This window comes from Delphinus delphis, chromosome 5, assembly GCF_949987515.2.
Source record: "Delphinus delphis chromosome 5, mDelDel1.2, whole genome shotgun sequence".
NCBI lineage: Eukaryota > Metazoa > Chordata > Mammalia > Artiodactyla > Delphinidae > Delphinus > Delphinus delphis.
In genome coordinates, this window is record NC_082687.1 from 3,270,339 (window position 1) to 3,282,737 (window position 12,399).

Genomic DNA, 12,399 nt, shown 5'->3' on the forward strand with positions numbered 1-12,399 from the left:
ACTATGTTATCAGTGACAGCCATTGTAGTCATCGGACTCTAGTTGACTGGTGTTGAGTGAGCACAGGATGAGGTCAGAGGGCACAGAAAGGGAACAGAGTTCTGGGTGGAGAGGAATCATGAACTCAGTAAGGGAGCTCGGGCTTAAGGGAACTCAGTGATGATAAAAGAATACTGTCTTTCTTATATTCTTTCCTGTGTTATGGCTATTCTTTTCTGTATTATGATCATTTGATTATAAATTGCATTTTATTCTTTAAAAATGTCCGTATTTAATATTACAGCAACATTGAAGCATGCAAATTCTACCATTCTGATAGTTCTTTTTGTGTGTATATTGTCAGGGTATTTGTTCAAATGTATATTTTTGTGTCTTGTGCTTTGTAGTTGCAAAAACACTCATATATTGTATTTATATAGATATAAAAGCATAGAAGAGTATAGTGGAGTCTCAGTAATTTGAGTTTGTAAATTTCTTTTTCTTTTTTTTAAAATTTATTTATTTTTGGCTGTGTTGGGTCTTCGTTGCTGCGTGCGGCTTTCTCTAGTTACGGCGAGCGGGGGCTACTCTTCGTTGCTGTGCGCAGGCTTCTCATTGCAGTGGCTTCTCTTGTTGTGAAGCATAGGCTCTAGGCACGCGGGCTTCAGTAGTTGTGGCTCATGGGCTCAGTAGTTGTGGCTCGCGGGCTCTAGAGCGCAGGCTCAGTAGTTGTGGCACACAGGCTTAGTTGCTCTGCAGCATGTGGGATCTTCCCGGACCAGGGCTTGAACCTGTGTCCCCTACATTGGCAGGCGAATTCTTAACCACCGTGCCACCAGGGAAGTCCCTCTTTCTTTTTTTTTATTTTATTTCATTTATTTTTGGCTGTGTTGGGTCTTTGTTACTGCACGTGGGCTTTCTCTAGTTGTGGTGAGCAGGGGCTACTCTTTGTTGCGGTACGCAGGCTTCTTATTGCGGTAGCTTCTCTTGTTGTGGAGCATGGGCTCTAGGTGCGTGGGCTTCAGTAGTTGTGGCTCGTGGGCTCTGGAGTGCAGGCTCAGTAGTTGTGGCGCACGGGCTTAGTTGCTCTGCGGCACGTGGGATCTTCCCGGACCAGGGCTCAAACCCGTTTCCCCTGCATTGGCAGGTGGATTCTTAACCACTGCGCCACCAGGGAAGCCCATGCAAGTTTATTTTCATACGGCCGGTGGGGTGAGGAGAAGCAGTGATGGATTCTTTGTTCTTCGCCAATTGGCTCCGTTGATCCCGGCGTGGTTAGGCTTCCTCCTGCTCTTGCACGGAAACATTCTCGTCGCTCACAGCCACCTCTGCCTGGTGGTACCCAGTTCTCTGTCCTCTCACTTGGCCCCTGGTGGGCAGTGCTGGCACAGCTGAATAACTTTTTCATTCCTGAAACACTGTCTGGACCTGGCTTTTCACACCACCTTCTCCTGGTTTTCCTGGTGTTTCAGGGCCCCTCCTGCCGCCTTTGCTTGCTCTTCCTCTGCGCCCTGTCCTCTGAGTATCCAGTGACAGGGCTTGAAACACGTCTACCCTGAGTCCCAGAATCCTGCGTCCTGCTGCTCATTCAGTAGCTCTAATCTTAGGTCTAATAGGCATCTTACTGTCAGAATTATGATGTGGATGTTTTCATGTTTCGGAGGTTAAGTAACTTGCCCAGGGTCAGGCCACTGTTAGGTAGTGGAGCTGGGGTTGGAATAGAGGCTCCAGAGCTGCCCCTTGCACACTAAGGAGCATATTGCCTCTAAGAGGAATATTTTAGTCCATTAAGATCGAGTTGTTTTATAAGTGGTGCTGAGTAAACTGCATGTCCATCTGGAAGCAAATAGTTAGACTTTCATTTTATTTTAATTCTGATGATTTCTTAAAACAATAAAAAAATTAGAAATCTAGGTTATAATTACAACCTAGGTGTAGGGTAGATAAACCATCCTATAAAGGCAAGAAATTAAAAACCTATAAGAGGCAGGCCTTTTTTAACTATTTAAAAATTAAACACTTCTGTATACCAAAAATACTAGTGAGTCTGCAGATAAGCAGGAGATCGGGGGAAAATTTTTGACGACCCGTGATGTCAAAGAGCACTTCTACATTGACAAGAAAAAAGAGAACACAGTAGAAAAACGGGCAGAATCTTACAAAATGAAGAGCAGATCCCGGCGAGCAGTAACCACTAGCCAGGAGGCAGGTCCTCTGATGCCTCTTATCTGGGGCCCAGGCTCCTGTGCCGGCTCCCCAGCCCTCCTCACGGCACACAGTCACACCTAGTCCTTGCACGCCCGCGTAGTTATTTATGTTTAGCTCTGCCTCCATGCCTGGCCCCAGGGAAAGGGACAGTGTTTTTCTGTCATCTCTGCCCCAGTGCCTAGCATACAACCTGGCACACCAGAGGTGCTCAGTTAATATTTCTTGAATCAAAAAGAAAAAGTTGCTGAAAAGTTAAAAAGCTACAAATAGAACTACCATATGACCCAGCAATCCCACTACTGGGCATATACCCTGAGAAAACCATAATTCAAAAAGAGTCATGTACCAAAATGTTCATTGCAGCTCTATTTACAATAGCCCAGAGATGGAAACAACCTAAGTGTCCATCATCGGATGAATGGATAAAGAAGATGTGGCACATATATACAATGGAATATTACTCAGCCATAAAAAGAGACGAAATGGAGCTATTTGTAATGAGGTGGATAGACCTAGAGTCTGTCATACAGAGTGAAGTAAGTCAGAAAGAGAGAGACAAATACCGTATGCTAACACATATGTATGGAATTTAAGAAAAAAAAATGTCATGAAAAACCTAGGGGTGAAACAGGAATAAAGACACAGACTTACTAGAGAATGGACTTGAGGCTATGGGGAGGGGGAAGGGTAAACGGTGACAAAGCGATAAAGAGGCATGGACATATATACACTACCAAATGTAAGGTAGATAGCTAGTGGGAAGCAGCCGCATAGCCCAGGGAGATCAGCTCGGTGCTTTGTGACCGCCTGGAGGGGTGGGATAGGGAGGGTGGGAGGGAGGGAGACGCAAGCGGGAAGAGATATGGGAATATATGTATATACATAACTGATTCATTTTGTTGCGAAGCTGAAACTAACATAGCATTGTAAAGCAATTATACTCCAATAAAGATGTTAAAAAAAAAAAAAGAGTAATCCAGAAAATGCAAATTAAAATAGCAGTAAGTTAGCCAGCTCTACACTTAGCAAAACCGTGAAAGGAACAGTTATACTGTCACTAGCTAGAAATAGGAAAAGGGTCTTCTTATACACTGTGGGTGGAAATGTGAATTGTTCAGGCTTTGGGGAAAGCAGTCTGGGAACATCTCATAAAATGAAAGTAGGTGTGCCCTTTGATTGTACAGTGCCACTCCTGGGAACCTAGCTTACAGGAATAAAAGCACCAATGTTGTAAGGATACATATACAGGGTGTATGTTTTATGACATTGCTTATCATAGCAAATAAACTGGAACAGTGAATGGCTATTACCCATTAGCAGAATGGCTGGATAACCTACGGTGTTCCCACACGGACTACTGCCCGCCATTAAAAAGAAAGATTTGAGCCACATAGTGACTTGGAAAGGTTTCCATGAAGTATTATTGTGAGAAAAGTAAGATACAGAAAAGTCTGTGTTATATGATGCTACCATTGTGAAATGAATCAGGAACCAAAAAAGTTGAGGTGTCTATGTAAATACCTCAGTCCACAGGTGCATATGTATATATATTTGGGTAAAACTTGGCGTGCTAGGCTGTTAACAGGGTTTATGGATGAGTGAAGTATAGTAAGAGGAAGGAGAAGGGAACAAATCCAAAGGTACTCAGCACAGTCACTTATAGGACGTGTGTGCACGTGTATGACGTTGGTGAGCTCTGCACAAAAAAACACAGAGTCACCAACAAACGTGAAAGATGTTCAGACTCTCTAGTGACTGAACGTATGAAATCAGTAGTGAAATAGTTCTTACACTTAGACCGAGAATATTTCGCGTCAAGGATATCAATCTGAGCCATGCTTATAATAGTGAAACAGCCTGGAATAACCTAAACGTCCAGTTATTGAGAGCTGATTGAGAAGGTAGGAATCTATTCAAGCATTAAAAATGAATGCTTAGGACTTCCCTGATGGCGCAGTGGTTAAGAATCCGCCTGCCAGTGCGGGGGACACAGGTTTGAGCCCTGGCCTGGGAAGATCCCACATGCCGTGGAGGAACTAAGCCCATGCGCCACAACTACTGAGCCTGCACTCCATAGCCTGTGAGCCACAACTACTGAGCCCGCGAGCCACAGCTACTTGAGCCTGCATGCCTAGAGCCCGTACTCTGCAACAAGAGAAGCCACCACAGTGAGAAGCCTGTGCACCACAATGAAGAGCAGCCCCTGCTCTCTGCAACTAGAGAAAGCCGGCGCACAACGAAGACCCAATGCGGCCAAAAATTAATTAATTAATTAAAAAATGAATGTTTAATTTGGTATATATTGCCTTAGGCAAATCACTTTATATTGTATAATGTGAAAACAGTTATAAAATGCTTTGTCCGTGTAAACCATTTTTTTGTATGAATGTTTCTGTATACACACAATACCTGTAAACATATGAATGGAGAAATATCGGGAAATATGTATTTCATAAGAGACTTTCCTTATTATTCTGCATTCCTTTATTCAGGAGCTTTACTGAGTACCTACCATGTGCCGGATATAAGTGCAAATTACAGAGAGCAAAAGAGAGAGAGAAAGACTTTTTAATTGTAGCTTATTTTTTCCCCTTGGAAAAAACAAGTTTCAGTTTTACAGTATATATCCAGCAATAGAGAACAAGTAAAATTAAAGTGAAAAGAGCAAGTAGCTGAAGAGTATGTTTAGGATGATCTTGTTTGTGTTAGAAGGATATAAATAGACTCATGTAGTTTTTTTATTCATGGAAAATTTCTGGCATGATTCACAAGAAATCTATTAATGGTGTTTTTTGCTTCAAATCATGGGACTAGAAAATCAGGAACAATGGGGAAATGGCCTTTCACTTTAAAAAAATTTTCTTTTAGTTATATAAGTTTCAGGTGTCTAGCATTATAATTCGACATCTGTATACACTAGACAGTGGTGAGCACCCCAAGCCTGGTTACCACCTATCACCACACACTGACCCCCTTCACTCATTTTTCGGCCGCCCCCCTTCACTTCTCACTGTACATTCATTTGTAGATAATTTTTCGTGGGGGGATGAGCATGCTTTATTTGTTTTTTTAATGCATACAGACTTAACCATTCGATCAATATGACAAAGACACAAGATACGTTATAAAATTTAAATTAGATTCCACTTACAACAGTGTTTAGTTCTGTTACTAAAATTATATATCTGCACCTTCTCTTCTATACCTGAATCATAGATCAATTCAAAACTGACCAGAATGTGAATATTTTTAAAATTGTCAAACATTGCAATTTAACGTGTTCCTGTTTCTTAGACAACTTTTGAGCGGGGGCTGGAACTACATGCCAAAGTCACAGTCTTTGCAGAGGGCTGCCACGGACACCTGGCCAAGCAGCTGTACAGGAAGTTCGACTTGAGGGCCAACTGCGAGCCCCAGACGTACGGGATCGGGCTCAAGGAGGTACTCGAGTTTGCCGGTGTGACTTTCGTGTGAAAAGATGAAGCTTACATTCATTTGTATTGTGTGGTTTATAAATTGATTTAATTTTATAGTTATATTTTTCATTAACCTGAAATGTTCATAATGACTGAAAACATTAGGGATATTTTTCAAGGGGCTGGAGAATATTACTAATCAAATTTTACTATTACCTAAATTGTGTCTGCATGTTCTAGTTGTTTTATCAGATGTTGATTGAAGTCTTGAATTTGAAAATATTTGTGATATTGATTTTTTTCATGGTAATGCCATCTGCCCTAATAGGATTTGACCTGTTATCCAATGCTCTTTGTAAAATGACCACATCCTACAAGAATTGTTTATTCAAAATTATAACGTAAAGATAATTTAGTTTATGAAATATACACTCAGCCATAGTATATTGACCTGCAGCCTAAAATTTAATTAGGCTGAGTGTTGTATATTTTCTCAGTTTATCCAAACCTTAGGTCTATTAGCGCAAAAGTTTCATCATAACTCTTTTGTTAAGAATCTTTTTAGGGTAAAGCTCAGAAAGTTTCAAATTCTATATATAACTAGATTCATTATATTGTGAGTAAGGGCTTAATTGTTTTGGTAGACTGTACATAATTCTATGTGGTGGCACGTCATATCTGATTTTTAGATAATATTTCCTGTGGAAATTGTTGTTTGCAATTTAAAACTTAACCATTCTGAAAACAGGATGATCAGTTAGCTTCAGTCGTGGAGAAGGTGGTGCAGGAGGGAGCACACTGTTTTTTTTTTACTGAAGAATGACATCTGTCCTATAAAGTAACAGATCCGAAGTGCAGGGCGCAGCTCACGTTCATGAGGCAAACACGCCCGTGTGGCCATCGCCCGGGTCAAGGTGTAGGTGGTTCCCAGCACCCCATCTCTTCAGTGGTGTTTCCCACAACCGCACGAACGCCTTACCCATCTGAGAACTTAATTAATGTCTTACAGAGTTCCTCACCTGTTTCTTTACTCCGATCATCCTGCTGCATTTTGATGTCATTTTCTGGGATATTTGAAGTACTTTTTTGTGTGTTTCTCTTATTTCTGCTTTTCAGTTGTAACTTTCATAAATAAGACATAAAACTTAGCAAGTTTTGTACATGTGGTGACATAAAACATCTAAATAATACTCTCGGACTTTTTTTTAAAGTTATGGATTATCGATGAGAAGAAGTGGAAACCCGGGAGAGTCGATCACACTGTCGGCTGGCCCCTGGACAGACACACGTATGGGGGCTCATTCCTCTATCACCTGAATGAAGGGGAGCCCCTCGTAGCGCTCGGCTTCGTGGTAAGTTACACTCCGTGATGGGAAGTTCCACTCTGAGAGCCACTGGGTCTTCAGTGTCACAAATCCAGGGCTTTGCATCTGGAGAATGTAAAAGGCTTCTCATTTAAAGCTTCCTCTCTGCTTTTGTCCACATCTGAAGTGCTTATGGCCACTGTAGACAGTGGTCTGCTTCAGCTCACGTAGCTGTAGTACAGTAGCTGCTACACGCCAGGCCCTGTGCTGGATGCTTCCCTGGGAATCCTGGTCCATAAAAATCCTGTGAAGTTGGTCTAGCGTTATTTTACCGGTGGGAAAACTGAAGTCCAGACAAGCTAAACAGCCTTCCCAGACACACGCATTAAGTGACAGAGGCAGGACTCATGCCCGAACCTGTCTGACCTGAAGCTCATGTCCACTGTGGCACGCCACTGCAGGAAGTGCAGTCCGTACTGGGTTTGAACCTCTAACTAAAACAGGACCATTTCCTCCCTTTTGGTCGCTTAAACATCCTTACAGTAAATTACATCTTGAACATTACAAGGAATGGAAAAGTGATATGAGTTACTGCACCTTGCAGTTACAGCTTTATAGTTCAATGTCATGATTAGACTTGTCCATGACACGTTGTTAAATTTATGTATTATTGTGTTCGGTCCATCACTTTGATTTAGTTTTTATAGTGACTTAATCTTTTCAAAGCAAAAAGGGTTTGGTTATTAATTTCAGCATTTTTGGTAAAAATGTAATCTCTAATGTTTTTCACCTTCTTTTTTTATAAGTGCGATTACATTCGTTTTCTTCATTTTTGCCTCAGTAGTACTGCATCGAGCTTATTAGTTTATTTCTGGAGTTGGTATTGAGAAATGAATGATAAATTATTACAACTCCTTTTCTAGAAACATAATGTGTAACACTTACCTACAAACATTTTTCTAATTTGGACTTTGATTTACAAAGCACAATGATTTATTAATACATTCTAAATGTTTTCAAGTTCTGCCAATTCTAAACACATGGCATCCTTTTGTTTACCCTTTCTTTTCCAAACAGATTTTATTGGGTTATTTATTTAAATTTGGGTCATTGCATACCTTTCCCTAAGTACTTTGAGTACAAGCAGTTTAATGTACATGTTCTCTGGTAAATATTGCTCACATTTCAGCCTGATATAATTTGAAATAACGATGTCTCATTTAAATATAAACATTTTAAGGTTGGTCTAGACTATCAAAATCCGTACCTAAGTCCATTTAGAGAGTTCCAGAGGTGGAAACACCACCCTAGCATCCAGCCGACGTTGGAAGGCGGGAAAAGGGTTGCATATGGAGCCAGAGCCCTCAATGAAGGTGGCTTTCAGGTAACACTTCCGCGTTTTTAATCCTTATTTCTGTATTATAAATTCAACGTTGAAACATAAGGTAACAACTTTAAATAAAGGATAGAAGATTATCTCAGGAAGAAAATTTAAGTAACTAAGCAAAGCACCCTAGTATTTATAAAACTGTACCACACCAGAGTTAAATGACACCATGAATTTAATTTTAAGGATATATTGATTTCTAGAGAAAAATTCATGGGCTTTTTTGTTTATTGGTTTGTCTTTAACCAGAGAATTTAAACTATGTGATCCAAGATCTTTTCCTTTATTCCTTTGCTGCCAGGAAACTCAAGGACAGATGTAGTTTTCAGCAAAGGTAATTAATTAATCTCAACTACCTAGTGTCATCCATGCCCTTTAGGTGGTCTCTGTTAAGTTTTTACCCTTAATTGTCCTATTTTAGTATATGTTCAAAATAAATACTATCAAATGCAGTTAATTTATTAAGTATTTAGTTATTAAACAATGAAATAATTTATTAAGTATTTAGTTATTAAACAGTGAAATAAGAGCTAGATGGCTAACTATGATAAAAGCTATTAGAACTGTTTTGGAAATAGTATTCGACAGGTAAGATGATCTAAAAGTCAGCTCTAAAACTTATACCAAACGGTTTGGTCAAGTTATTTAACTCCTCGGGCGTTAAGGGATCATCTGTAAAATAAAGATGATCCCTTCTGTCTCTAATATTCTAGGAATCTAGAACTGTTGATATTTTAGAAATCTGGTATCTTTTTGTTTTTAATCTGTTGTAAAAGTAACAAATAGATCATAGAAAATTGGGGAGAAAAGTTGACTTAACCTTTAAAGTGAAGTTCTAAATACATTCGTAAAGTCAAGTACATCACAGCTAAATTATGAATGTCATCACTAGAACCCTAAAAATAACACTGTCCCTAAATTCCATTGCTGCGGAGTTACCTCCCATGAGGTTGTTTTTATTTCTGGAGCAGTTATTCGTTTGCAATAATATTTGCTAAATTTCCTATGTTCAAGCCCATTAAACTTTTTTGAATAATGTGCATAATACCTATTGCCAGCCTAATTCTACTCTTTAATTTATAGTGTAAAGGCTTCTGTATATTCAGTAGTACATGCAGACTCGAGTTTATGACACCTGCCTTGTGTGCTTCAGCACCTCAGATGATCTTTAGATGAGCAGGAAGAGATGACCCCACACACACAATACACTTTTTACCTAAGTTTTCTGATTTAATTAGTCAAAGATTCAGAAACTTACTTCCATTAAGTTTTTGAAGACCCTTCAGAGACAAAAATTTGGAACATCCAATTTTATTCTGCACCAACAAGTATTACATGCCTTTTTATTTCTCTTTCTTCAGTCTGTACCAAAGCTCCCCTTTCCTGATGGGTTTCTAGTATTTAACCCCTGTGGGGTTTTTTTTGGGGGGGGGGGAGGTTCTTTTTTTTTCTTTTAGTGCAGGGAAGTGTAATTTTATTTTGGTGCAGAAATAGATTAGGTTACAGAAAAGTCCTAGGAAAAGGAAGTTACGAGACTGATTTTACCAATTGTCAGGTGGAAGGGTAAAATCTGTTACTGTAGAACTACTCCAGGCCATACCCATCTTCTTCAGTGATACGGCCTGGTTCCTCATTTTAACCCCCGTTTTTTTGTTTGTTTGTTTTTTTAATTTATTTTATTTACTTTTGGCTGCCTTGGTTCTCCGTTGCTGTGCACGGGCTTTCTCTAGTTGCGGCAATTCTCTAGTTGCGGCGAGCGGGGGCCACTCCACACTGCGGTGCGCAGGCCTCCCACTGCAGTGGGTGGCCTCTCCCACTGTGGAGCACGGGCTCTAGGCGCGTAGGCTCAGTAGTTGTGGCGCACGGGCTTAGTTGCTCCACGGCATGTGAGCTCTTCCCGGACCAGGGCTCGATCCCGTGTCCCCTGCATTGGCAGGCGGATTCTTAACCACTGTGCCACCAGGGAAGCTCTAACCCCCGTTTAATGGATGTCCCAGAATACATCTCTCTGTACGACTTTTCCTGGGTCCCCCAGGTCCTTAACAAGATGTCCAGCTGCCCGCACAGGGTAGGATCCTCGCAGAACTGAAAAACACACATTTCCCTTGGGCCATGACGTTTTTTATTCTTAGGACTTAAGCACCCATTTGGAAGAATTTGCACCAGCAGTCCGTGTCCTTTTATTAAACGTCAGTCTTCTGGCTCTTGAATCAGACTTAGGATTAGCAGGGCCACAGCCTGATTTGAGAGGAGCATTGTCACGATCCAGGTTCCTAACCATTATCTCTGTTTGCAGCTCCTGGCATTCCAGAAAGCCCTTTCCCCTTGTTGTCTGCTCTGCGGCCCTGATTTCACGCTCTCTTATCTGCATGTTTCTGATGCTGAGTTTGGTTGGAGAACAGCAGTCACCCCTGGGCCCGAGCCTTCTTGTACCAGCGTTGCTTTTGCTTCTCACCACCATTCCCGTGCAGTTAGAACTCTGTAACACGGGAGCGCGGCCACAGCCCCGCGGCGTGGCGGCTGATGGTGGCGGGCTCCCTGTTGACCTCCTCTCCTCAGGGTCCCTCTCCGCCCATCGGCCACACTGTCAGCCACCCACCACTTTCTCAACAAAGACCTGTGGCGTACTGTGGGAAGCCTCCAGGAGGAAAGAGCAACTCCACAGCTCTCTTTTCTTCCTCTCCACACTCTAGGTTACAGTACAGTCTCCTGAGGGAGGCAGTCGGTAACTTAGCTGCTACATCGTGGGGCTAAACCAAAACCGTCACCCACCCTTTAGTACGTTGTTTTCCGTCAGAAGTGTATACTGAGGCCCAAACAACCATCTTAAAGTTTATTTTGGAAATTCAGTTTATTCTTCGGTTAATTAAAATACATTATTTAAGGTAGTGGCTAATTGTGGTGATGCCATGATTAGAACCTAGGTTTCCGAAACTCCCTGGACATCAAGGTAAAACAAGGAGGTATGAAGAGTTAAGATAACATCCTCTGTAAATCACGTGTTACCCACAATGCGTGTAAAAGCAGATCACAATTTAGATAATAGACGTTCAGGTTTAGAGAATATTCTTTTCATTTTGACATAGATATGTATAAATAAAAACATTTTATGTAAATGTTAATGCTCTGGTCTTAACGTCTGTCTCATGCAGGTAAGTCATGGGGAGGGAGATGGAAAAGAGATCAGAGCAATAGTTCTGATCCTTGTTTCTAGAGGAGGAGAAAAACTGCCCTTGCTCTGATTTTTCTCTTCACTCGTATTCATTTGCATGTAATTTTTTTTTTTTCGTTTCTTCCCTACAGCTTTCAAAGGGCTATAATTTGGAGTATTCGGTGCTGTTTGTTTAATTTGAACTAACAGATGCACTTTGACTGTTTCTTTCCTCAGTCTATACCAAAACTCACCTTTCCTGGGGGCTTACTAATTGGTTGTAGCCCTGGTTTCATGAATGTTCCCAAGATCAAAGGGACCCACACAGCAATGAAAAGTGGGATTTTGGCAGCAGAATCTATTTTTAATCAACTAACTAGTGAGAATCTCCAATCAAAGACGATAGGTAAGAACTCCCGTTTATTCTCAGGTTCTTCATGGGGATGTTTAAAAAGAAGCTATTTAAACATACACTCAGTGTACGGATAGAGGATGACAGCAGATACAGTTAGAAATCTTGCTGGTCTTGTATGTTTATCTCATTGGGCATTGAAAGATGCAGAGTGTGACTGTCCCTCTACACAAAGCGTCGAGATGCCTGCTGGGCAAAGCACACTGCAGCCTGCTCGCCGTGAGGTTTTTACGGCCACGTGCCGTTTCATGAATGGAAAGTAGAACGAGCCCAAGGTGTCCCGCCCCCGGAAACAAGTTCAACGTGAGGGTTCCGCCTCACATCGCACAGGCCCAGGTGGACCCTTGCAGGCGCCCCCAGACCTTCACTCCAGGGCAGGCAGCGGACCCGCCTCCACCTTCACCTCCTGTCACCCTCCATCCCAGACACGCTTCCTGGGTCCCGGGGGCACCCAGCTGATGGCTGGCCCCCAAGCTCCCCGCACCTCGGCTCGGATCTCTCTCCGGGGGCCTCGCGCGGACCTCACCAGTGAATCTGCACTG

General features: G+C 41.7%; 1 protein-coding gene across 3 annotated transcripts in view; it reads left to right on the top strand.

The window, feature by feature from the left end:
* The window catches only part of ETFDH (electron transfer flavoprotein dehydrogenase), a 35,123-nt gene that overhangs the window by 19,154 nt on the left and 3,570 nt on the right, over positions 1-12,399 (top strand). For all 3 annotated transcript variants that reach the window (XM_060011932.1, XM_060011934.1, XM_060011933.1), the window contains 4 exons: positions 5,482-5,628; positions 6,815-6,955; positions 8,148-8,291; positions 11,683-11,851. In XM_060011932.1, coding sequence (XP_059867915.1) covers positions 5,482-5,628; positions 6,815-6,955; positions 8,148-8,291; positions 11,683-11,851 — 601 coding nt within the window. The remainder of the gene's footprint in view (positions 1-5,481; positions 5,629-6,814; positions 6,956-8,147; positions 8,292-11,682; positions 11,852-12,399) is intronic.